Here is a 27900-nt window from a genome sequence, read left to right on the forward strand (position 1 = left end):
TAGTTTTAAGTAATAAAAAGTAGATAAATATTTCCAAAGGAACGCAGCTTTTATTGATTGATTCTTTAATTAAAATAACAAACACAAAACTAATTACATGTCCATCTGAAGAAACAAACAAAGTAATAAGTTGGGCAAAAAATTAAAAAAAAATATTGAATAAAAATCCACAAATCAACACCAAAGAAAAAAATTATATAAATATTGACTATTAAACATTTTAATTGTTTTTGTGCACTAAATACAATCAAATTAGAGTTGTCAAAATTTTCGAAGATATGTGTTCGAAGGTTTTTTTTGTTTTGTTAAGTTGGCTGTACTTCTTTCCCGAAAACGAAATTCCGATGGAGATTGCCGATAAGGAGAAAAATTCCCGGGAGAGAAAACCTACTTTCGGGGAAATTTCTCACGTGAGATTGCCGATAGGGCTGTATATATCTAACTATATGTCCAATTTGTGGTATACGAGTTCAAAATGTACCACAATGGGTGAGGAAGAGCCGACATCGAGCAAACGATTTTGGGAGTTGGTTCTTAAACTGTCTCTATTTCGAAAACGAAGCAAAATATCGAAAAATTTTATTTAATCTTTTTCTTTTATTTTGCCAACAAGAATCTAAAAAAGTCATTTTCAATTTGTAAAAATGTGATGTACGATTTTTCAAAATATCAAAAAATTGGTTTTTGACCTATGTACCTGAACAAAAAAAAAAATATTAAGTAAACGAATTCTAACACAGAATACATCAACGGAGATTTTAAGCCCAAAAACAGGACGGATACACGAGGATACATTTTTAAAACGCTTTACAATGTTAAACAACACAAAAAAAACGACACTGTTTAGGTCTTCACACAAATGATTTTTTATTTTTTTTTTATTTTTTAGTGCACAAAAAAATTTAGGTACTTACCTTAAATATTTCTTAAATGTTAGGTACTTAAAATAAAAAAAATAAATTTAATTTAAACAACTATTATTTTACTTAACCACGCTGTTATCAAAGTGACACAAGAAAAGCAATGAGCTTTAAATTTTTTTTCTCTTGAACCAAGCTAATGTTTTTGATTCTGTGGAACGGTAAATTTGATTATTTTCTTGTTGTTTTTTTTTGCCATTCTATTGTCTGAGGTTTTACCTTTCATATGATACCAATTTTGTTGGATATGGGAGACATATATTTTTCATTAAAGTACAGCTAGATTGCGAAAATTGCACACTGTGCGTCGCCTCAACAAAATAATGTCGTATGTTACATTCGGCTACTGTCATCGAGTCAGGGAGAGATGATGATGTGTTCAGGAAACTGAACACATCTATCATAATAATCGTCTAAGTTTATTTTAAAAAAATATTCCCGTCTCTTTCCTTTAGAAAGAGAACGTGGAGTACAAAAAAAGTCATTTTTTGCTTTATCATTCTTCCATTTTCCATTTGCGCTTTGAATTTGTTGCTGTTAAGATTAAATACCAAATTGTAAGTAAAAAATTAAAATCTAATTTCATATCTTACATGTATACTTTTTTTATAGAAATAAAATTAAATCTACACCAATTTTGTGTAAAATTTTTATATTTGGATTTTGGAATCAACAATATAGCGCAGCAACATTATTTTATTTAATTTGATTGCAAATTTGTCGTGTTCCCTGCTTTGATATGGCCGACAAGAATTTGCACAGTTGTGCTTTAAAAGGTTGTCTTCTCCCGGATGATGAACAAATGGTGTCTTGCGATAAATGCAAGCGTTGGTGGCATTTTATTTGTCACGGATTCGATCCTGACAACTTCGACACAATTACACCATGGTTTTGTGAGGAGGAAGACTGCGTTTTTCGAGAGGATGACATCGAATCACGTGATCAAACCGGTCATCGAGGTTCTTTGTCTGTAGCTGACGCTGCCGATTTACCAAGTGAAGAGGATATCAACATGATCGTGGAAGCTGCTGCTGTTGCACAGGCTGCAGTTGCTGATCGTGACAAAGAGTTGTTGGAGTTGCGTGCTGAGCTTGCTGAAGCAAAAAAGTTGCTCGAAGTTTCGAAGGTTAAGGAACAATTCCCTTCCGTCTCTGAACCAGCTGTAGCAGCAACTAAATTAGCAAAGCTTCAAATTATTAAGCAAATACAAGCTAATCATCAAGCGTTGTTGAACAGTTCTATAGCAAAGTCTAAGGAGATTCCAAGCCAAAAACAAGTCCCATCAACTACAAACCACTCCACGCCTCATCAACACGAACGCTCATTTGAACCATCTTTTCGAGACCAGGATATGGCATCCCTACTTACGATTTTGAATCGTAGTAATGTTCAGGAGCTGCCCAGTTTTTCGGGTGAGAACAAAAGAGAGTGGCCCTACTTCGAAGAAGTATTTAAGTCCACGACTATTGAAGGTCGTTATTCATCAAAAGAGAACGTGGCTCGTTTACGCAAGGCGTTAAAGGTTGAAGCATATCAGCTTGTAAGTGATCGCCTCAAATATTCAGCTGATGCTAACGCCATTATGGATTCTCTAAGGACAATGTTTGGTCGCTATGATGTGCTGGTGCACGACCTCACCACAGATTTATTAAATTTACCCAAGTTATCATCAAGGGCAGATCCCAATTTGCGTGTTTGGGCGGTGAAATTGAACGGGTTTGTTGCCGATATTAAGTCCATGAATAGAGAAGGGGATCTCAGGAACGGATATGTTCTGACCAATCTTGCTTCGAGGTTAGGTCCGGGACTCTACCAAGAATGGCAGAGGACAAAATCAATATCAACATCTGATGTGACATTTGAGCATTTTGCAGAGTTTTTGACCGGAAAGCTGATTGATTTACCGCCCGAACTTGCGAAAACGTCTAATTTCACTGCCCAGAAAAAATCACAATCAGCTAGTACATCGAAATCTTCTCGAGTTTTAGTTCACTCGTCTGCGTCATCCGGTTTGTGTTGCAAGTGCCAGAAACATCATACCTTGATGAAGTGTGAAGAGTTTTTGGCTTTGCCCCCGGTTCAAAGGCAGGCGTTTGTTAAGGAGCATCACGTTTGTTTTTCATGCTTGGATCCCGCTAAGCATTTTTGGAAAGTTTGCGCCAAGAAGAGAAGTTGTGGCGTCAATGGCTGCAACAGACGTCATCATCCGCTACTGCATTTATCGGAAGACGAAAACAACAACGTATTAAATTCTGCTGCTGCGCCATTCGTGCCTCAACCGCACATCCACTCTTCTCATGTCAGTGCTGATGTGAATATAATTTTTAAAATCGTTCCAATACGCATCTATGGTAAGGATGATTTGTTCGTGGATACCTATGCATTCTTGGATGATGGGTCGTCGCTGTCGATGGTGGAAGAAGAACTTTTTAACGAGCTCGGATTGGATGGTCATCCAGAACAACTCACCTTACAGTGGACCAAAGGTGTATCTCGGCTTGAAGATTCACATCGAACTTCTTTAGCTGTGTCCGCAGTCAATGGTCGTAAAAGGTACGTTTTGAAAAATGTGTACACAATCAAACATTTAGGTCTCGCTAGTCAATCCACCGATGTCGAAGCTTTACAGAAGGCGTTCCCTCACCTACGTGGTCTCCCACTTAGTAGTCTGGTTAATGCTGAGCCAAAAATATTACTTGGTTTGGACCAGGCCAAATTTTTAATTGGACATGGCCAACGTTATGGGAAGGATGAGGAACCTCACGCTTTGAAGACGCTCCTGGGATGGATTGTCTACGGGAAATCGGCTCCTTCGATGCAGGTATCAAGTGTGCATCAGACTGCGAAACCTACAATGCAATTAATGTTTCATGACGCTATAAGAGAAGAACCTGAATTACACGATTTAGTTCGTCGTCACTTTACTACCGAAGACTTTGGCGTAATGCCTCCTAAGGGTGAAGTACTAAGTCGAGAAACCAGTCGATCCCTAGAGATAATGGAAAGTTCTCTTAAACTGGTTGACAGGCAGTACGAGATCGGTCTTTTATGGGATTCGGATGACGTGAAATTGCCAGATAGCTACTCCATGGCCTACAAGCGTTTAATTGGTTTAGAGAAATCCCTCAAGAAGAAGCCTGATTTGCTCGAATGGCAAAATAACCATTTTCGAGAGCTGATTTCCAAAGGGTATGCAAGAGTTGCTTCCAGGGAGGATTTAGAACGGGATTGGCCGCGCGTTTGGTACGCACCTACCTTCATCATCATCAATCCAAACAAGTCTCCTCCGAAGCCCAGATGCGTTGCAGACGTGGCTGCGAAAGTCAGCGGAATTTCGCTGAATAGTCATTTGATGAAAGGCCCAGACAACTTAGTTCCACTACATGCAGGCATCTTCAAATTTCGAGAACGTCGGATAGCTGTAAACGGAGACGTACGCGAAATGTTCCATAGAATCCGTATCAAGACCGAAGATCAGCAATGTCAAAGGATCTTGTGGAGAGATGGAGACAGCACCAGGGAACCAACAGTTTACATCATGCAGGTGATGATGTTTGGCCCCAGATGTTCTCCATCATGCGCCCAATACGTCAAAAATCATCATGCCAATCTTTATAAAGACGAGTTTCCAGCGGCCGTTGATGGGTTAACTAAACGAACCTATGTGGACGACTATTTCAATAGCCACAATACGGTCGAAGAGGCTATTTCCGTCACGAGCGATGCTATACAAATCTGTCACTCGATGAATTTTGATCTTGTTGGGTTACAATCAAACAGCCTGGAAGTTCTCAATAACATGCCGAACGGAAACGTCAATGCAGAGTTGGTAAGCATTAATCCTAATGAAAGTGATAGCTTTGTTTCAAAGGTTTTAGGCATGTATTGGCATCCATCATCTGATCACTTCACATACAAACTGGCTTACGATGATGTCTTGGAAGAAATGCTTGTAGAGGGTGCTGTAATCACAAAACGTCAGATGCTGAAAACAGTTATGAAGATTTTTGATCCACTGGGAATTGTTTCGTTGTTTATTATACGTGGACGAATTTTACTTCAAGAAGTCTGGAGAGAAGGTTTCGATTGGGACGAAGCAGTGTCTCCTCGTTTACGAAACCTTTGGCTGGAGTTTGTGACGGAATTGATACACATCGAACGCCTCAAGATATCCCGTCGTTACGTTTCTTGGAATCCAGATGATTCTCAGGTGAGCCTTGTAATATTTGTTGACGCTTCAGAAAAGGCTTTCGCCTCAGTGGCTTATTTCCGTTTTACCCGCAACGAAGAGGTTGAAGTTGCACTCGTCATGGCAAAGGCGAAGGTGGCACCTGTAAAGCAATTATCTATCCCTCGATTGGAATTACAAGCTGCAGTTTTGGGTACTCGTTTAGCCGTTACAATTAAGGAATCCCACAGCATACGTATCGATGAGACGCTGTTCTTTTCCGATTCCAAGACTGTTCTTAGCTGGATAAATTGCACAAACAAGTTGCCTGCTTTTGTCGCCACTAGAGTAGGTGAGATCCTAGACACCACTTCTCCTCGTCAATGGTTTCACATAAGATCTAACGACAATGTTGCTGATGATGGCACGAAACGATTCGAAACACCAATGGGGAATCAAGACACGAGATGGTTCAAAGGTCCAGATTTTCTGAATCTTCCCTTTGAGAAGTGGCCCGTTGTACCGTTTAAATCCGAGTCTCAGCTAGTCGACGTTGAAGAGAAATCAGTGAAAAGTTTACATCACATTCTTAAACCATCAAGTTGTTATGGCGCATATGACATGCTCTCTTCAAGATTTCAAGCTAAATGGAATTTCTCCGTCAGAGCCATCGCATTTTTGTTACGTTTTAAACACCTGCTTCAGAAGAAGACCATCGCCAAAGAACCCTGTGTCACACCTGACGAGTTCCGATTTGCAGAAAACTGGATGTTCAGAAAAATTCAGGAAGAAGCCTTCTTAAGTGAGCTTACTTCTTTGAGAACAAACGGCAAGGTGAGTGCTTCAAGTTCAATTTTTTGTTTATCTCCTTTTTTGGATGAAGATGGCACGCTGCGTATGAGGTCCAGGGCGCAAAAGGTCAACCGTTCATATGCTTCTCGAAATCCGGCAATTCTCCCTAAAAACCATCCGTTGGTCGACCTTTTTATTCAATATCATCACGAGAGAAACTTTCATATGGGAACTGCCACAGTCATATCCGACATACGAGAAAGTGCTTGGATCATCAGTATTCGAGGAGCAGTGGAGCGAGTCAGAAGTCGGTGCTTTATGTGCAAGCGTCTTAAAGCCAAAGCCGTCATGCCGCAGATGGGTCAGCTCCCAGAAGCTCGCTTAGCTTTTGATTCCAGGCCGTTTACACATGTGGGGGTGGATTGCTTTGGTCCCTTATTTGTAAAGGTTGGTCGCAGCACTGTAAAACGTTACGGTATGATATTCACGTGCCTCACATTTAGAGCAGTCCAGATAGAACTATTAAATGATCTAAGCCTAGATCAGTGTTATATGGCTGTTAGACGTTTCGTCATAAATCGAGTTGTGACGAAGTATTTTTATAGCGACAACGGCCTCAACTTCGTTGGAACCAAAAATTTACTCGAAAAAGACATCAAAGAGATGGAGTCTTCTCTTTGCGAATACTCTTCTAAATATCAAGGTATTTTATGGCGCTTCATACCAGCTTATTCGCCATGGATGGGTGGAGCTTGGGAGCGGCTTATTCAGTCGATAAAAAAGAGTGTCAACTTTGTGCTCAAGGGTCTCGTTCCAAGAGAGGATGTCTTGCGGAACGCTCTCATGGAGGCTCAAAGTCAGATAAATAGGCGTCCACTTACTCACGTCCCAGTAGATCCAGAAGATCCGAAACCACTCACTCCAAACTTAATGCTCTTTGGTGAAGCTGATCAAGACATTACGGCCCCCGGTATTTTCTACGAAAACGATTTTTGTAGCAAGCTGTACAGCCGGAGATCCCTTCACTTAATGTCTGAGCTTACGAAGAGATGGTATGCTGAATACTTGCCCGTAATTACTAGGAGGTCAAAATGGTTTAAGGAGACGAAACCGATAGAGAACAACGATATCGTCATCGTTATTGAACCAAACGAAATACGTTCCAACTGGCACTTGGGTCGTGTAGTAAAGGTCTACCCAGGACCTGATGGAATTACACGAATCGCAGATGTTAAGCTTGCAAATGGAGCAGTTAAAACAAAACGATCAATTGGCAGACTCGCTGTCCTCGATTTAAAGTCTTCAAACTAGGATATGGTTCTCAGACGGCCCCCGGAATGTCATCGAGTCAGGGAGAGATGATGATGTGTTCAGGAAACTGAACACATCTATCATAATAATCGTCTAAGTTTATTTTAAAAAAATATTCCCGTCTCTTTCCTTTAGAAAGAGAACGTGGAGTACAAAAAAAGTCATTTTTTGCTTTATCATTCTTCCATTTTCCATTTGCGCTTTGAATTTGTTGCTGTTAAGATTAAATACCAAATTGTAAGTAAAAAATTAAAATCTAATTTCATATCTTACATGTATACTTTTTTTATAGAAATAAAATTAAATCTACACCAATTTTGTGTAAAATTTTTATATTTGGATTTTGGAATCAACAATATAGCGCAGCAACAGCTACTTTTGGGAAAACACAATTAAAGTTCAGTTTTTTTTTCTCGAAAACTGTACGGTCAATTTTTTTAAAAATATCATGACATATACAGAAAATATTTGTCTATTGAATTATGTTAGAATTATTTCAATATTCCAATCCAGAAACAAATAATAGTCAATTTTCTCCAATATGCCGATGTCGTATGTTACGTTTTCACAGAAACTATTTGTTAGCCAAACACATACGACAAATTGATGACACATACGACAAAAATAAGCAAAGTTTTATTCGAAACTTGTTTACGACATACGACAAATAGATGTCAAATTCAATGTGAAAAATAAATAACTAACGTTAATTTATTAACTTTTTAAAATCACATTGGCTCTTGGCAATAACCCGAGTTTAGCAAAACTCGATTTTAACAAAAACATCAATGGTAAAATAACATACCTACATCTAACTTCTAAACAATTGGTTAAGATAGAAGCAGTTCACCTATAAAATGATAGAACTTTTTTAATTTGGAAGTGAGATGTAAGTTTTATTTTTTGTTAAAATCGAGGTTTCGCTTAATTCGGGTAGGTATATTACTATGGGTTATTGACTTCACAACAAAATTCTTTCCTAAAGATAAAATCACATAATTAGAAAAAAAAAAAATAATAGGTACATTATTTTTAAAGCAATTTTAGAATTAATGAGATCACAGTTTACTAAAATTAAGTTATGGGGACTTTTCGCATTTTGTATGCATAAAATAGAGCATAAAAGATCCTCGGATAGACTTGGCGCAGGTCGACTCGTCCGACCTGCTCGACATCTTGATTGCAACTGAAATTACACTCGTCAGTGTATTTCCTTATGGGAGAAATGACAAACGTTCACTGAAATTCCAGTAAAATACTGTTGTATGTGTTGCAAAAACAGCACATACGACAGTTATTTACCGAACGAAGAAAAACACTGATTTGTATGAAAAAATTGTAGTATGTGATAATTTTTGTCGTATGTGCACGTTTTCTGTGCACTTACGACAAAAAGCTACTGAAAATGTTTGTAAGCCTACACATACGACAAAATGCATACCGATTATCTCGGACACGAATACAGATATCGAAAAACGGATTTCACAGAACGAAGGAGAAAAAATCAATTAGCAAAACTGCATCCAAATCTCAAAACCTCAATTTTGCACATACGACAATATTTTATTGAGGCGACGATACGTAAATTTATTTTTATTGACACTTGCATACCTACTTAAGAAACTAAACATAGTAGGCCAGCATTTACAATATTCTGGGTCGTAAAAAACAACACGAACACGGTACTGATTTTTTGGGATGTTGTTAGGATTAATAAATACCTGTATAACCAAGTTTGCAGTTTCGAAAGATTTGTAATATTTATAAGAAAAAAGTAAAAACCAGTTTGGTGTCACAAGATTATGGTTAGGTACCTACATATAGTCAAAAGAAAACAAGCTTTCATTAAAGAAAACAAAAAAAGAATTTTTGGAAAATTTTGGGGGCGTCTTTGGCAGAGGTACATATAACATATTAAGTAATGAGGATAATTATTCTGATGTTTGGTGTATAACTCTTCTGGTAAACCTACCCCTGACACCAATAGTTGATCTTCGCTCCTTTTCGTGAACGACTGGCTATAAAGTTAAGGGCCCAACCCATAGAATCCGTTGCGTCCGTTCCGTCGAAGTTTTCAACTGACAGCTCGATAAAATACACACGTTCTTATGGGAAGCGACCCATAAGCGACGGATCGGACGTAGACGGACGGATTCGACGGAAGAAGTAGCCCAACTTTCTACTTTTTCATCCGTCGTATCCTTTGACATTATTTGTCAACAATAGATCAGTTCGATTTTCTGTTTCTGAGTGCACACCGGGGAATTTCAGAACTAAGAACTGTGTTCTTTTCTTCTCCGATTTTTTGAATTGTGAACTTTAATTGTATATTTGTGAAGAAAATTTAATAAAAGTAACATTTAATGGTATATCTAATAAATTATATCAATTAAATACTCAAATTCTGTTGTAGAGTTCAATTTTACTATGCCAAATTCATACCTACAACTCATAATTTGTTATAAAAAATTGTTTTTAACTGAAGAGCATGTACCTACAGGAAATCTAGTCGTGCATTTTATTTTATTAAAAAAAAGAACAACAATAATAGTTAAAAATTTCTTCCATCAGAGCTTCCTTAGTGCACATTCAGCGATAAAATATCGAACACACCTTGGAATTTGAAGTGAGCTGTCAAAAAGAAATCCGTCATACGACGTATTCTATGGGTCACCCCTTTCTGTCCCATCCTTCAACTTCAACGGATGGATTGACGGAACGGACGCAACGGATTCTATGGGTTGGGGCCTTTAGACGTCTGTAAGAAATGATTATGCCTCAGATACACAACAGTAAAAATTACTGTTGTGTATGTTTGTGTATGTTTTTAAATGGGACTTATTTGGATGGGGCAATAGAATAGAGGTTTACCCACTTTAATATAAGTTTGGGTTCAAAATAACTTCGATCAGTGAACGGTTTTTTTTTAAGAAATAAGGTGAGGTTTATTTAAACATGTAAACCGGAGAATGAAAAATTCCAAGTGCCTTAGTTCCGAAGAAAAGTACAACAAAAAAATAATTAAATTGAGTTTCTAGCTTAAATACAAACTTTTTCAAAAAGAAGTCGTTTTTCAATCGTGTTTGTTGTAAGGAGAGAGGTGTTTTATGGCCTGTAACTTTTTTAGCTAATTGTCAAATGCATGTCTACAATTTGTGATTGTATCCTTATTAAGTTTCAATCATTTAACACTTTTGTTTGAACCAAATAACGGTTGTTTTCTTATAAAGGTGCGACTTTGTCCGTTGGTCCTGTAGTTCCGTGTAGGTACATTCCGTGTATATAGAATTTCAAGACTAATTACCGTTATGTTTATTAACTATGCTGAACTCAATGTTCTGAGGGACCACTTTTTGAAATATTGTGACAAAGAAACTGTCCACAAGTCTTAATTGAACAAAACTAATGAAGTTAATTAAATTCCATTCCAAATCTACCCGTAAAAATGCTTTTTACAAATCGTCCCGTTTCTGCGTGAACCACGTATCTACAAAGCAAATTTTGTTCAGTTCTTAAAAGAAATATACATTTTTCTTCAAATTAGAAATATGATAGAACAAAAAGAAATCAAGTTATGTTTAAGACATATTGATTGAGTTGTTTCTACACTTAAACCCTTATAACTATTATTTCTGTAAGTTTTAGAGCATTGTTTAACAGAAAATTAAATCTTTTAAAAAAATGTACTTACGAGGTTCAAGCGGAACGGAACGAAATATCAAGTAAAACTGGAAGACAAAGTTGCATATGTTTTGCAAGACAAATTTAATGATTCTTTGTTATTTTATTTTATTTTTAAAACTCATTGAAAAATGATTTTATATTATAAAAAGTTAAGAGATACAAAGTATACCCCTAGAGCGTTCCCCATCCCCCATATAAAGTTGCATTATTCTTTTATGAGAAGAAGCATGCAAAAAATAAGTAAGAAATAGTAAGTTAATACAGTTGCAAATGTTTTGCACAGCACTGTTTATGTATATCCTGGACGGTTTAAATAATTACTTATTTGATTTGATAAAGGACAAATTGCTTTTGCAGCTTAATCATAGCCATAAGCTCGAAGTATAGTGATTATAGACGATATTTCTTACATTGATAAGATTGGCCTTGATTTTCCGTCTTTACGTTCCACTGCAAATAGATAAGCAAGAGTTGACCGATCCTCCCGCGACAGCGACGCATCGCATATTTCAATTTTTCCCCTCAGGAATATCTTTATTTTGATTTAAATTAACCCTAAAATTTTTTTTCTTGCAGAGCAATTAGCATGTGTCCAATCCGTTAAAAAAGGTGCCCAAAATCATTTTTAAGTAAATTCGGTTTTTTTTAGAAGCTTCAAATGTTTTGTATAAGAAAACTAAGAATTTAAATCAAAATTAAAAATAAATTCGATCACATTCTGTAACCTAGCTTAAAACCACATTTTTTTTCTGTCCCAAAAATAAAAAGTAGGTAGGTAATCAAAATGACATACTTTTTCATTACAAAATTTAATAAATTATTAACAAACTTTACTGTTGGTATTTTGAAAGACTTTGTTAATTGTATACAATTGTGTATTATAGATAGTATTTTTAATGGGACATTTTTCCCACCCATGACGATAGAAAGCCCAAAATAAAGTATAGGTACACTCATGATCACGGGTGCACTCAATGGCAACATTTTGGTTATATCACTATTTACAAAATATCATCTGCTTAATAAAACACTGTCTCAAGATCTCAAGCCTTTTATTTTAATTTTATATTCCCTTCCTCTTTTCGTACACATTCAATATTCAAATAAGATACAAATCTTGTAAATGGTTAATCTAATAATATTTGTTGTGCCTCATGTCAAAGTTAACAAATATTTCGGTTACAATTTTATTTAATATTTTTGTTTATTCTTTGACAATAGAAAACATTTCCAATGCTACATGTAATTTTTTTTTAAATTTGAAACAATATCTACTGCAAAATACGAATTACAGAAACTATCCGAATATAAAACACCAAACAATTAACATTATATCATCTACTATTCTTAAAGTAGAATTAAATTCCCTTTGCATAAGTCGCCATATTATTGAGCAATATTATACGAATATAATTCCTTAACTGATGAAAAAAATACATCAAGTATATGGAAATTTGAGCCAAAAGATTACATCAAAAAAATTACACATTTTATTCGGAAGTTCTGGTATTGGTTGATTTCGAACGTTTTCTCGATAATCTTTGACCTCAAACGTGTCACTTCTTCCCGCAAGTCAGTTACCAAACTTTGATAGTGTTTCATTGGAAAATCTTTGACTTCGTCAATATAGCCAGTATTTTGTAATCGAGTCGTAATATTGTTAGCCCGATCAGCATAAACCAAGGTATTCTTAGTTTCATCGCGATGTTTACCTTCTGGAGCAACATGGGCTATCATAACTGTCTTACATTTGCCACTCAAAGCTTCTTTCAATAACCTCGTGAGTTTCGAGTCACGATAGTTGACATATCGAGCACCTCCCGACAAAGCATTGATACAATTCCCCAAGGCTAGTAAACTCCGATTTATATGTGCCCCTTCTTGCAATCTTTTGCCTCTATTTTTGGTCTTCTTAGCTCTTTCAGATCCAGCCAAATCAGTAAGAAAAAGACGACCCTGTTTAGTTCCTAGAGTTGTTCTCATTTGGACAGTTATACTCAATAAAGCATGACTTCTAGATGAAGTTTGATTTGCAGCTGTCGGTTCCATCGTGCGTGCTTTATTACCCTTTAGCAAAAGTGAAATTACTTCTTGTCTACTAGATGCAGTAATTTCTGATAATCCTGCTACAGTTATTCGCTGGCCACGGTTATCCTCACGCAATTCCAATGGTCCGCCAGGATTCAAAAGATCTCGAATGAGTTCATTGTATATTTCCAAATAGGAAATGCAAACCTTTAAATTAATAATTAAATTCATTGATTAAGTAATTTTAATGTACCCACATAAAGCATTTGTTGGTAAAGACCAAAGTACTAATGAAATTATGAATATAAATTATAAATTGAAAAAAAGGACATTAGTCAAGTTGTGCTTAATGCAAGGGAGGGTAGGTTTATACTCGTAGGTGTTGTAATTATATGTCACCACGTTTTGGTGGCGCAGGGCGCGTTTGTTTAGAATAAAACAAGAAACTTATGAATGGACGAGATGTATTATTATTGTCATTTGATATTCCAAAACATATACACCCCAGGGGGGAAATGGGTGTATTATTAAAAATTTACAACCCCAATAGTGACATGACAATAGACCTTTAATAATACTAATTTTGTCCATCCCTTGACACCTGACGTAGTTTTGAGTTTTAAAGAAATGTTTTTATTTGTTGTTGGATCTAAATTAAAAAGCAGTTAAAGAATTTAAAATTATTATAAAGACGATGGGTTTCTTAAAATATCAATCTACGTCTGTTTAAAGTTTTGAGTTTAAAAAGTTTGTTTAGTCAATGGGGGGAGGTTACTTATTTGTACAAAAAGGAAGTCTTATAAGGAGAATGGTTAAATGGGATCTCCTTATAACATACACATCGTTGGAAAGTTAATATTTTGTGGTTTATTTTTGTATGTTAATTAATGTTAAGTTAGAGTTTTCGTAGTGGCTAACACAACAATAGTAATTAAATAGGAAATGTAGCGCAAAGAAGTCAAAAGAATTATTTAAATAGGTATTCGTAATTATAATACAAGTGGCTTATGTTTATTTAGGTATAGTTTTAATAACAATACTACTTCATCAACAACATGCATAATGTTTTTAGCTTAGACATTATTCTAAGAGGCGGCAGCATAAATTTTGGCAGTTTCGTGAAAAAATGTCTAAGAACTTAAGTATAAACGTTTAATTTGTCATCAAAACCAAATATAAAATGAATCATTGGCTTTTTGGGCCCAGTTACAGATTTTACTGTCTCTTTGAAAAAAAAACACCCTTTAACCAAAATTTTTTTTATGAAAACTCTTTATTCTTGCTTTCTATCCCAAAATCAATGTTTTTACTAAATTTCATTAGGGTGACCCGTCATTTTGGTTTTTACTCAAAAAAACACCCTTTTAACCATGATATTTTTATAGACACTTTAGATTCTTGTTTCTTATCTTAAAAGCAGTATAATTGCTAAATTTCAAAAGGCTACCACTAATTTTACTCTAGTATTACACACTTTTTCAAATATACCCATATTTTCCTTACTTCTAAAAAAAACACTCTTTCACCTAAAAAAAAATTTATAGACTTACATTATTCGTAATTCCCATGGTAAAGAGAACATATTTAATGAATTTCGTAAGGGTACCATTTATACCATTGATTTTATCGGACTTATCGCGGATTTTTTCCTATTTCCCAAAAAAAACACCCTTTAACTAAAATATTTGTATAGACTGTTCGTTTTCTTGGTTTCTGTTATAAATGAAACATTTTTACCAAGTTTTAAAAATTAATAAAATTTAAGTCAGCTGTTATGATGCCTTCCTCACACACAACTCAACCCACCCAAAAAAACACCCTTTCACCAAAAAAAATTTTAAGAACTTTATGAATCCTTTGTCCCTGCTTTATCTTAAATCTTCATGCCGAATTTTATCAGTGTTGCATGTTTTTCACATGGGTTTCGGTTATATTTTACTTGTTGAAGTAAAAAAACAAGCGCCCTTGTTTTTAATCGGCAATAACTTTTGTTACAGCAATCGTATTGACTTTAATTTTATGTCATTAGATTCAGCATCAAAAAATACCTTGAAAACATGTGTCATATGATGATATTCGACAAACCCTCTTGTCCGCGAAAAAACACCCTTCCACCCAACTTTTGTTTATAGACTTTTTTTGTATTTGGTTCTTATCCCAAAAGCAAACTTTTTGCCAAGTTTCATGAGTGTAACAATATTTTTTTTATTTCTTGATTTTATGTACTATTATAACTGTACTACTGGGGGAATACATTAAATATGGATAAAAAGAAATTTGAAAGAACTAAACATGGGAGTAGGAACAAATATAAATATATAACATGGAAGTAAGAATATATGAAAAATAATTTTAAAAAGAGTACTGACCAACCATATAGCAAAATTCTAGAAATACGTAGAGTCAGTTGGGGTAAGTGCGCGCACTTTTCACTTTAAGGCAAAATTGTGAAGATTCTATAAGAGATATCAGAATAAAGTTTTTTACGTTTGATAAACCTATATTTTGGGAACAAGAAAACACAAAAAAAAAGTTTTTTAGTTTAAATATTTCATATGATTATAAACAAAAACCAAATGAAGTCAATGTGCGCACTCTTACCCCAAAGTCAGGGTAAGATCGCGCAAAATCTTGGGTAAGAGCGCGCACATAGTTTTAATAGGAATCTTGACAGTTTACGTGAACTAAATTTCTAAAAACTTTATGTTATACTTAGTTAAACAAAACTTTGTTTCAAAACTTCCAAGTTTTCACTAAAATTAATGAAAATATAAAAGAAAAAACAAATTAAGTTCAAATACAAAAACTTAAACTTTATTTACAAAATAAAACAAACAAAATAATATTTCTAATTAAATTAAAAGAAAACTGCCTTTCTTTTTTGAAATTAAGGAATAAAAGCCTTCGTTTCTCAAGATTCAAGTTTGACATTTCTCTGTCTTGTTGAAAAAAGAAAAGTTTAATATGGGAAGAAGTGCGCGCTCTTACCCACAAAAGGACTGCGCGATTTTACCCACAAAGGTACTTTTTTTTCTATTTATCAAATTTATTATAAAATATAAGAAAGTCTAACAAAGGAGATGGGGCGTTTTTGGGCCATGAGCGTACATTAATGAGACTATTCTCAAAATGAAGTTGAAGGTTAGTATATTCAATCTATGAATTTTTTTTTCAAATCGTAAGTCAGGGTCTTGAGATACAAGGCTCCAAAGTACGTTCTGATAACCCATACTTGTCCCTTTTATATGCAAATATCATGAGAACTACAAGTGGTATATTGATGTTTTTGATGTCAAATGAAAGGTTGTTTTAGTGCCTTTTAAACAATATAAAATACATATTACACAAAACAAAGAAACGGCGAACTAATAAAGAAAAGTAAAATGTTATTTTAAAAAATCGATTTTTGTTCAAAATATTTATTTATTTTCAATTTAAATATGCTTACAATCAACACGCAAGTGTAGTTATAAAACGTTTTGAATTTTTTAGAATGCGGATTAGAAGCTTGACCAAATTATGTTAGAGAGACACAAAAACTATAATTTCTTGTGATGAACTCTGGGCTACGCTCTTGTTTACATAAACTAGATTACAAAATAAATACATAGGTACTAAAGAAGATTTTCGATAAATCCACTTTTATCCCAGTTTTATTTAAAAATATATTTCTTGGAGCTTTTTGAAACTATAATAAAGTGATAAGTTCTTTGAAATTAATTAAAATGGAATTAAATACAATAAACCAGTGTTCCAATAAAATTGTTCTTTACAATAACAACATCTTATTCGTTCCTTTTCTATAAGTGATCTCCCAAGTTTTTTGGAAAGTGTATTAGCCGATTGGTTTTCCCCACATAACATAATTTGGTCAGATAAACAAGCTTCTAAACCGGTTCTAATTGCATTCTACAAAATTAAAACAGTTTAATAACTACACATGCGTACGTGTCGATTGCAAGCATATTTAATTTGAAAATAAATGCCATTAATTTCGAACATCAATCGATTTTCTTTCTTCGTTTTGTGTAATATGTATTTTATATTGTTTAAAAGGTTAGTCTTTAACTACATAGTACTTAAGAACCTTTCATTTGACATCAAAAACATCAATATATCTCTTGTAGCTCTCATGATATTTGCATGTAAAAGGGACAAGTAAGGGTTATTAGAACGAACTTTGGAGCCTTGCATCTCAAGACCCTGACTTACGATTTGAAAAAAAATTCAAAAATTGAATATACTAACCTCCAGCTACATTTTGAGACTAGTCTCATTAATGTACGCTCATGGCCCAGGTCCCATATAATTTTGCCCCATCTCCTTTTTGACTTAAATCAAATATAAATAGGCACAATTCAAAAATATATGCTACTTTCGGTATATAATGCTCCCACGCCGACGCCACACACTTTTCCCGCACAACTTTTTTTTTTTTGTTTTTAGTCATATTTTTTCAAGCCTGTTTTAAAATAAAATGGAGCTGAGCACACACTCCCGAAGGTTATCACTTATTGACGTCTTACTAAGCGCTGATTTCCTCATTTTCAGTTTTAGTTTTTTTTGGACACAACTCGAGAAATAAGCAGTGCGCGCTCTTACCCACTGCGCGATCTTACCCCAAATGACTCTATCACATTGAAATTTTCGCTACAGTATGGTGATGTAAGGTCTAGAAAATCTTTTATGAACCAAATGCTTAGCTTTCGCTGCGCTATTACAGATTTTGATAAGGAAAAAAATATTTTCATCCGATTGTGGCGTGCTTCGATGATTCTTTTAAGTATTATGCTTACTCGAAAATTAAAGTGAATACTTTATGGACTGCAGATACCCAAGTTTTTTTTTTGATCATGTATCATGAACTTAGAAAAATCCGATACAAAATTTGTCTTTGAAAGGAGAATGGGCATTTTGGACGTTGAGCGGCCATTAATGAAATTGGTATCAAATGAAAGAGCTATATCTTAGGACAAACTTTTACATTGGATGTTTCACTGTATTGCATTTAGAATGCAAGATATTGCAATATTAGTATTGTTGCATCGTTTAATGTGTGAATGAAAAATTGGATAATATTGTGGCGACCCCTTAAAGAAAATAATTTGTTTAAACTGGGAACGACTCTCGTCCCAAACGTCAAATTGAAATACATATACATATTTGAAATATTACTTATATGCATACTTATCGTTTAAGCTAAAAAACATAAAAACGACCACTTCTTGCTAATTGTTCGCCCGCATATCATCTCTCAATAATTACCTTTTAAATTTGTAAATTTGAATTAAATTATAAGTTAAGTTTTTCATTAAAATATATTTGTAAGAACTAAATAAATTTATTCTTTTTATTGCTACGCGATACACCTCAATTGGTGACCCCGAACAAAAAATAGAGTTGTATTTGAGTATACTTTTTTTTTAATAAAAGCACACTCAACGAATAATCTGAGTACATCGTAAATTACATTAATTTCTAATAAATTAATCAACCTGGTAAGAAATTTACTGCTTTGAGCTAATCCATAATGCCAGGTGACGGGGTAATAGACGACACAAAGCAATCGAATGATCATGCAAGCGGCACACAGCAACAGCAACAGCATCAGCTACAACTACAGCAACAACAGCAAGTCAACGGGAATAACGGGTCGAATCATCAAACCAATAACAGGGAAACTGAAACTGTTTCAAAGATAACAGTCAAGATTCCACCTTTCTGGCACGAGAAACCTGAAATATGGTTTGCTCAGATTGAGGCGCAATTCAATATTGGACAAATAAAAAGCGACACATCCAAGTTCAACACCGTGATTAGTGCCATCGAATCAAAGGTTCTTACTCAAATCTCTGACGCTGTTCTTTCACCACCAGCCAACGACAAATACCTGAACCTGAAGAAGGTAATAATCGAACATTTTGGTGATTCAGAGCAGAAAAAAATCAAGAAACTGCTTTCTGAGGTCGACTTGGGTGACAAACGTCCGTCACAACTTCTCAACGAACTTCGTGGCTTAGGTGGAACGCAGATTAGTGGCGAGTTTCTCAAATCACTTTGGCTTCAAAGGCTTCCTGCTCAAGTGCGTGCTATTTTGCAAGCCTCCAACGAAGAATTGGCTCAACTCGCGAAGCTTGCTGACAAGGTTATGGAGGTAGGCGAATTTAGAGACTGCTTGGCGATCAATCAACACCAGTCATCATCCGACAAGAGGAGTACAGTTGATCCTGATTCACACCTGCAACAACAAATTAATCAAATCACATGTCAGCTAAACGAACTTATCAAGCATACGAGAGGGAGGCCAATTCATCGAAGCCGCAGTCACAATCGAAATTTTTCATCTCATCGCCGTCACCAATCAAAATCCAACGATGCTTTGTGCTGGTTTCACAAACGATTTGGAGAAGAGGCCAGAAAATGTCGCGAACCATGCCAATTCAAACAAACGGCATCAAAAAACTAAATTACGATGTGTTGGTCAGCCAAAGTGAACACACTGACCAATACATTTGCAAATTAGTTGTTCACGACAAATCATCAAAAAATAAATTTTTAATTGACAGCGGAGCTGACATTTCAGTTCTGCCTGCAACTTACAATAATCGTTTTTCACCATCTAATTCCAGTCTATTCGCAGCAAATGGAAGCGAAATCAAAACATTTGGCACAAAAAATTTGACCATCGATCTGGGACTTCGTCGAGCTTTTACCTGGACCTTCGTCATAGCAGATGTTTCCAGACCAATCATCGGAGCAGACTTTATAAGTCATTTTGGTCTTCTTATCGATTTAAAGCACAACCAAATCATCGACAGCACCACCAACGTCACATCGAGAGCTGCAACAACTGCTGGAAATAAAGTTAGCTTAACAACATACAATATTAATAATCCCTTTGCAGAGCTTTTACAACAATTCAAACACCTCACTGAGTTTAATACCCGCACGTCAACAAAAGGTGTGGCCACAACACACCACATCGAGACTAACGGCCCACCAGTGTTCGCCCGTGCCCGAAGACTAAATAGTGAAAAATTGAAAGCAGCACAATAAGAGTTTCGCTTTTTGATGGAGAGAGGAATTTGCCGACCATCGAAAAGCAACTGGGCAAGTGCCTTACACATGGTTCCAAAAAGCAATGGAACGTGGAGGCCTTGTGGGGATTACAGAGCTCTCAACGCTAAAACAACACCCGACAGATATCCCCTGCCTTGTGATGCTTTTTTGTCTAGGCTGAGGTAGACTCGTGGGCGTCCAGGATCGATCCCAAAGAAAGCACAGAAAACTCGGGTTAAAAGTCCAAACTCCAAAATGAAAACAACCAATCTTCAAAATATTAATTTTTTCTTAACACCTTCTTTTATTAATTTGTTTAAAACTAATTTTATTTATTTATAATAATACGATATTTCAATTACAAACTCTTACAACTATTACAAGTAAATACTGTCCCAAGCGAAATGCTTGAGAATGATCGGCGGCGGGTCTCGGCAGAGAGCGGCCTATGTCTACGGTACACTTAGAAGCGGACCGAAGAAAGAAACAAGTAGATGGTCTACTTTCTGTCCCTAGAACTGTCTAAAGAATTATCGGCGAGCGGTCTCCGGGTGACAGGCTCTTGTCCGTGGTGCTTTTTGAAAGACAACCACGGAATAAACGGTTCGGAAGCGGTCCTGTCTCTAGCAAAAGACTAGAGAATCAAACGGTGAGCGGTCTCCGGGTGACAGGCTCCTGTCCGTGGAACTCTTTGAAGAATATCCCCGGAATTAGCGATTTGGAAGCGGTCCTGTCTCTAGAAAAGACTAGAGAACAAACGGTGAGCGGTCTCCGGTTGACGGCTCCTGTCCGTGGTACACTTTGAAGGGTAGCCACGGAATAAGCGGTATGAAAGCGGTATTGTCCCTAGCAAAAGCTAAAGAATTAACGGCAGCGGGTCTCAGGAGAGAGCGGCTAATGTCCTCAATACACCTAAACGAGGTGGAGTAAGGAAAGAAACAAGTAAAATCCAAAGCGGTTTACTTTCTGTCCCTAGCAAAGACTAGAGAATAAGCGGTGAGCGGTATCCGAGTGACGGCTCCTGTCTGCGGTATGCTTTGCTAAAAGATATCGACAGAATAATCGTTTGGAAAACGGTCCTGTCTCTAGCAAAGACTAGAGAACAAACGGTGAGCGGTCTCCGGGTGACAGGCTCCTGTTCGTGGTACTCTTAGAAAGGCAGCCACGAAATAAGCGGTATAAAAGCGGTATTGTCCCTAGCAAAGACTAGAGAATTAACGGCAGCGGGTCTCAGGAGAGAGCGGCTTATGTCCCTGATACACTCAGAAGAAGTGGATCAAGGAAAGAAACGAGCAATACAAAGGGTTTCCCCAAAAAAATCGGTTCTGAAGTTACTAGCCTTTCAGCCCTTCACTTCCCGCAAGAATGTATATATACAATATACTTCTTAATATTTTCTTTCTCAATTGCGTTCTTTATTTCTAGTACACTAGATTGGTACTTCGGCAACGGAGAAGCAAAGAACTGATTTTTCATTGAAATTTTACTTTCCTATATGTTATATTTCGTAATGACTGGGTGTGAATCGAGTAAAATCAAAAGAAATAAATTTAATTTATTAAAAATTCAAATTTGAATTTCTCAACGGTTGGTTAGTAGAAGTCGGTTAGTCGGATTCAAATTTGAATATTTCAACGGTCAGTTGATATTTAAATTTGATTTTGTCAACGGTTGGTTGGATGATTTGGGTTGATGGAAAGGTGGAAGGAGGAGCATTTGTAACGCTTCGTTACATTCCCCCCTTTCTTCGGAAGACGAGAACTTTCTCGTCTTAAGGTACGTTTACGTATTCTTAGGTAGGCATATATTTGAATTCATTTCATATTTTGTTTTTTTTTTTAATTTGTATATGCTATTACCATTTTTTTCTTGTAAATTCATTTTTTTTTTGTTATTTATTATTTATTTTTTTTTTTTTTTTTGTTTTTTTTTTGTTGTAATTCATTTTTTTTTTTTTAACATATTCAATTGCTTAAAAATTTTTTTTTTTTTGTAATTCATTTTTTTTTTTTTTTGTTCTGATTATAATGATGTTTTTTATTTATTTTTTTTATATCCATTATACATATATATTTTTTTTCAAAAAAAATTTTCTTTTTTTTTTTTTGTAGGTAAATTCATTTTATTATTTTTTTTCTTATTATTATTATTTTTTTTTTTTTTTTTAATTCATTAATTCATTTAATTAATTCATTTTTATATATACATTTATATACATTTTAAATTCATTTTTACATAATTTTTTTTTATAATAATAAAAAAAGAAAGAAAAATAAATCCAAATAAAAAAAAAATTTGTACTTCATGCTGTTTTTTTAAAAATAATTGGTGTTGACTCTTTGACTCCTCACTTTTGCACATCTATGGTCTTTGTCATACCTTTGAAACGCAAGCTCGCCTGCGTACCTTTTTTGTTCATTCGAACGGAGATGTGCCCAAATGGCCGAATGATTATAAAGGTGCGATGATGTCGTGCGCCTCTAAGGTGAATGCCGGCAAAAGGGTCGGCAGGTACGACTCTTGCGGGTGGTCTTCGGTTAGAGCGGGAGGTGGGACGGTCATATTCCTCTACTTCCATCGGTTCGCTCACCGCGGCAACCTGGATGACGGGGATAGCTTGGTTTGCTACCGTTGAGCTGCCGGTTGTTGACGAAGGCTGCTGGCTGCCACTAGCTACGCCTGGTTGGTTGGTCGGTACAAGGCGTTGACCTGTTGCCACGATACCACGGCTTCCACTGGGGACATCGGGTTGGTTGGTCGGTAAAGGGGCACGTCGACCTGTTGCCACGATACCACGGCTTCCACTAGGAACATCGGGTGCCATTGGTACCGATCCATTTTGGCTTTCGGCCTCCGTTACCAAAACTCGTCGCTGGAGCGGTGGTTTAAATCCTGAAGTCTGCGGTGGTTGGGTTAGAGGAGGGTTCAGCTTAAACCATAACTCCTCGGCCATCTTTCGTTGGGCCCTTGCCTTTTCCAAGGCGACCTCCGGAGGATCTCGCACTGGGATCGGTTTAGCTGCTTCTCGGTCGTGCTGCGGTCCGACTACCCTGCTTATCCTCTGCCGTCTCGGCAAGACTTCCAAGAAAGCCGACTCGCTAGTGCGGGGTGGAGCAGCTACTTTGGCGGGTGCTGTCGATTTTCTGACGCTAGGGTCCGGCTGGGCAGGGTACGGCTGGCGTCCTCCCTTTGGCGGAACTCGCTTCCTCAACTCCCCAGAAGCACTGGATGGCGGCGGTACTCGTTCTGGAGCAGACAACCGATGACAACGGGGACTGGCTCTGGAGTCATGGTTTCGGGGACTGCGGCGGGCGGAAGTTTTCTGCATAACTCTTCGTTCCATAGTTGTTTCGTTCTTGGAGGTTGTAGAAAGACTGATGGCTTCTCCAGAAGCTGAGTCTCTATTTATACAATTTTTATTTAATGCATTTTTATTAAATAAAATATTTAAATATATTTGTCCTCCCGGTTCTTCTTTATTTATTGGAAGTTTTTCCTCGCTTACCACTAACTTATTAATAACGTTAGGTTGGACTGTGATGCCTGCGTTTGATTGGTTAGGTTCTTCGGGATCGGAACCGAAACCCTTGAGGTCGCGGACATGCGCTCGAAAATTTGCCGTTGCCCCCTTTCGGTTTCCTTTCCCCTTTAGGACGACAATGACCGGAGAGATAAACCTTACAACTTCAAACGGCCCGTCGTACCGTGGAGCCAATTTCTCGGTGAAATAATTCGCTGCAGAAGATAGGACCCGAGCTTTTTTGTAGACTTGTTCGCCGATACTAGGGCGCCAAGCACGTCTTCGCAAGTTATAATGCTTCGCTTGTGATTGGCTGGCCTTTTGGAGATTTAGTTCCACCATTTGGAACAAAGCTCGCATACGCTCTTGACGAGTATTGATGTCTTCAACTGGGGTTTCCACAGGCAGGGCGGTTCGGAACTCGTTAGGTACACGCAGCTCCCGGCCAAAATTAAGCATAGCGGGGGAGAAACCAGTTGAGTCATGTCGACTTGTATTTATGGCAAAAGCCAGTTCCGGTAAGTGTTCGTCCCACGTCCGATGGTTCTCGTGTACATATTGAGCCATCATAGTCTTAAGCACTCGGTTCACTCGCTCTGTTGGGTTTTCCTGCGGAGTATACGGGGCGGTTAAGCGCTGCTGGATTCCCAAATCGGCCAGAAACTCCTGGAACTGGCGGCTGACGAACTGGGAACCATTGTCGGACAAGAAAACTCTCGGCACTCCAAAACGCGTGACAATACGTTCTCTTACGGCCTTGATGAGGCCCGGTGTAGTAGCTGTTCTTAAGGGAACAACCTCTACCCATTTAGTAAATTTGTCTACCATCACTAAGAGTGTTGTGTTGCCCTTCATAGATTTTGGCAATGGCCCCATAAAGTCTCCACACACTATCTCCCAGGGTTCCGCTACAGGAGACGTGAACATCATTCCACTCTGCTTTTGCTGAGACGCTTTGTACCGGTTACATACTTGGCATTTTCGAACGTACTTGCTCACGTCTCGGAACATGCCCGGCCAATAATAGCGTTTCGCCATACGGGAAATAGTTTTAGCGATACCAAGATGTCCAGCCGTGACGGTGTCATGATTCTCGAACATGATTTGGGTTCGGTCGGTGAAAGGCACGCACATTTTCCAATCATACTGGTGAGAGTCAGCTAACGGTTGGGAGGTTTCGAATCGGCGATACAGTTGGTTTTGTACAATTTTGTACTCTGGATATCTGGTCGGGTCTGTCTCTATTAACATTTTCTTTTTCTCGGTCCAATCGGGGGCTGAATCGCATAAGGCCGCTAACTTATCATAGTCGGTGATTGGTAGGGGATCTCGGGACAACGCGTCGGCCACCACATTCATCGCCCCTTTGCGATACTGAATGTCAAAATCGAACTGTTGTAACTCCAGGGCCCATCGCGCTAGTCTACCTGATGGGTTCTCTAAAGAATGCAACCACTTCAGGGAGTGATGATCGGTGATCACATTGAAATGGTAACCCTCAAGGTATGGCCGCATCTTCCTAATTCCCCACAATATGGCCAAACATTCCTTCTCCGTTGTAGCATACTTTTTCTCAAGTTCAGTGAGCGTACGGCTGGCATAAGCTATAACTTTCTCCTGATTGTCAACGGATTGTGTTAGTACAACACCCAGACCAAAATTGCTAGCGTCGGTCTGTAATGTGAATGGCAGGTCGAAATTCGGACAGGCTAGGATTGGAGCTTCGGTTAGTCTGGTCTTCAGCTGGTCAAAAGCGGCTTGCTGTGTCTCACTCCACTTCCATCTTACCTTTTTCCTCAAAAGACCGGTTAACGGGCCGGCGACGGTGGAGAAATCTTTAATAAAGCGCCTATACCAAGAACAAATTCCCAGTATTCGGCGTAGTTCTTTGGAACAAGTTGGAGCTTTCAATTCTTGAACCGCTTTGATTTTATCTGGATCGGTATGAATCCCATCCTTGCTAACAACATGTCCTAGGAACTTTAAGCTCTCTCGACAGAAGTTACATTTGTCGACATTAATTTTTAAGTTAGCTTCTCGAAGCTTGAGGAACACTTCGTTCAAATCTCGTAGGTGTTCGTCGAACGTTTCGCTTATGATTATGATGTCGTCTAGGTACACGAACACACGATCACTCATCTCTGGCCCAAAAATCGAATCCATGGCTCTTTGAAAAGTGGCTCCTGCAGAATGTAGCCCGCACGGCATGACATTCCACTCGAACAGCCCTCTACCTGGCACGGTGAAAGCGGTATACGGACGGCACTTCGGTTCTAAGGCAATCTGCCAATAGCCCTGCTTTAAATCGATGGTCGTGATGAATTTAGCTCCCCGCAATTTATCCAGTATAGACATTATAAATGGCAATGGATAGGCGTCTTTATAAGAGATCTCATTAAGCTTACGGAAATCCACACATACCCTCCAGGAGCCTCCTTTCTTTCTCACTAAAACGATAGGTGAGCTATATGGACTCTTCGAAGGACTGATCTTTCCGGTTTCGAGCAACTCATCAATCTCCTCGTTAATAACCTTCTGCATCGCTGGGTTACGCGGATAATACCGCTGCTTGAACGGTTCTTCCTTCTTAAGTCGGATTCGGTGGGGTGGGACGTTAGCCATCCCTTTTAGCTCATTGAATTTCGGCAACTCGGTCGCAAGGAAATCATCGAGTCTTTGTTGATCGTTATCGAGAAGGTGTGATACGGCATTACAGTCGGTAATGGAATTGTTGGGCATAACATCGGAACTGGGCGTTTTACCAGTTACTACCTTTCCTCCCATGAAGACTTGCAGGCCGGCTGGACTTAATAAATCCATACCCAGGATAGCGTCGGTGTCAAGTGAGGGAAGGTAAGTTACTTCTCCTGTTAGGGGTACTCCGTTCAAAGCAAAATCTACAGTGTAGTGTTCCTTCGTCGTCACCGCTGATCCGTTCGCCAAATGCACTGGACGGCAGTACTCACGCATAGGCAATTCTAATTCCTTAAACTTATCGCGTAATTCTTGGCCCACATAAGTTTTAGTCGAACCGGTATCGAGCAAAGCCTGGAATATCTGGTCTCCAACCTTAATCGGAACGAAGTAGCGTGGGTCATGAGAAGGAGTTGAATGCATAACGGCTACGGTGTTTCGGTGACACGAACAGTCTTTCGACAATCTGCCATCTTCCCCGCAAAAAGAGCAGAAGAGTCGAAACGGTCTTCGGCAATTTTCTTTTCGATGACCCCTCTGTTTGCAGTTCCAACAATGGGTCTGTCTATCGTAAGAAACGGTGGCTGGCGGTGCTCGATTTGCTAATGGTGCTGGTGGTCCCGAAAACGCAGCGGCTTGGGTTGGTCTCACATTCCTTTCTTCAGTTTTGATTGATTCAAACTCCTCGGTGAGCATAATCAAATCATCGATGGTTTTGAAATCTGTACGTCTTATGTACAACCGGTACTCTGGTCTTAAACCATCAAAAATCCGGTCTATATTATCGGCGGCGGTAACTCTGGGATGTTGACGTATTAAATATAGCGTGCCTAATATGTACTCCTTAGCTTTTTCCCTCGGCCCTTGGCGGCGGCGGAAAATTTCGTCTTCAAGTTTGTGGAGATAACGCGGTGGAAGGAAGTTTTGGATGAACGCCTGATGGAAGTCTTCCCAGGTCGCAAAACTATCACACTTAATACGAAGCCATTCCAAAGAAGTTCCTCTGAATAGTTCAGGCAGTGTTCGTAGTATGTCGTTCTGGGGTATATTGTAGCATCGCGCTAACTCCGTCACTCTCTCTATAAATTCTAGAGGGTTTCCGGTCCCATCGAACTTTAGTCCCCACTTTCGGACTGTGTTCATAACCTCTGCTTCATAGCTCAAAGTTAGGCGACTCGAAGATCGAGGTTCTGGCAATCCTCCTTGAGAAACACCAGTTTGTCGAGATGTTACTTGACTGGTACTGGTTCCGGTACTGGATATGTGCGGCAATACGGTGTTGGCTTTTTGAAACTCGGGAACGGGATAGGTAATTTGCCTGTATGCGGGAAATTTTGCCCCTGATTCCTCATTTACAGATACTGGTACAATCGCTGGTGCGACTCCGGCCTGGCTGCCAGATGGTAATATGCCTTTAGCGTTGGGTGACTCGGAGGCCGGATCTTCATCATCTCGTGTTTCTACAACTTTTTCCCAGTGCTCGCAAAGGTTCTGAGTTGAGCCATGGTCACGGTTCTTCTTGAGATGCTGGCTCAGACGTTTTCTTAGTTCTCGCACATTTCCTGTCGTATCAAGCTTTCGAGCGCTAAGCGTTTCGATTAACTCGGGTTTCTTTAGAAAATATATAAATCCTAAGTTTTTGTATGGATTTAAATGATGCTCGTCTTCATCTTCGGAGTCAGGCATGGTGAAGTATCGGGCGGTAGTTGTGGTCGGAGGAACGG

General features: G+C 37.9%; 2 protein-coding genes across 2 annotated transcripts in view; one reads left to right on the top strand and one right to left on the bottom strand.

The window, feature by feature from the left end:
- The first annotated feature begins 1271 nt into the window (after positions 1–1271).
- Positions 1272–7545, top strand: LOC129914003 (uncharacterized). Its single transcript, XM_055993025.1, has 2 exons — positions 1272–1477; positions 1533–7545. Exon 2 carries the CDS (start codon positions 1660–1662, stop codon positions 7189–7191), a length of 5532 nt encoding a protein of 1843 aa, XP_055849000.1. The 5' UTR covers positions 1272–1477; positions 1533–1659; the 3' UTR covers positions 7192–7545.
- A 4688-nt stretch (positions 7546–12233) lies between these two features.
- LOC129913365 (kinesin-like protein KIF19) overlaps positions 12234–27900 on the bottom strand; it is a 31441-nt gene continuing 15774 nt past the window's right edge. The window contains exons 5-6 of the mRNA XM_055991988.1: positions 12361–13110; positions 12234–12296 (exon numbers count right to left, since the gene is read on the bottom strand). Of these exons, the coding sequence (XP_055847963.1) occupies positions 12234–12296; positions 12361–13110 (813 nt within the window). The remainder of the gene's footprint in view (positions 12297–12360; positions 13111–27900) is intronic.

Source organism: Episyrphus balteatus, chromosome 3 (assembly GCF_945859705.1).
Source record: "Episyrphus balteatus chromosome 3, idEpiBalt1.1, whole genome shotgun sequence".
Classification (NCBI taxonomy): Eukaryota; Metazoa; Arthropoda; class Insecta; order Diptera; family Syrphidae; genus Episyrphus; species Episyrphus balteatus.

What these genes read in the sequence shown, in the direction of transcription:
- LOC129914003 (XM_055993025.1), top strand. Translation starts at nt 1,660, where the DNA reads ATGGCCGACAAGAATTTGCACAGTTGTGCTTTAAAAGGTTGTCTTCTC.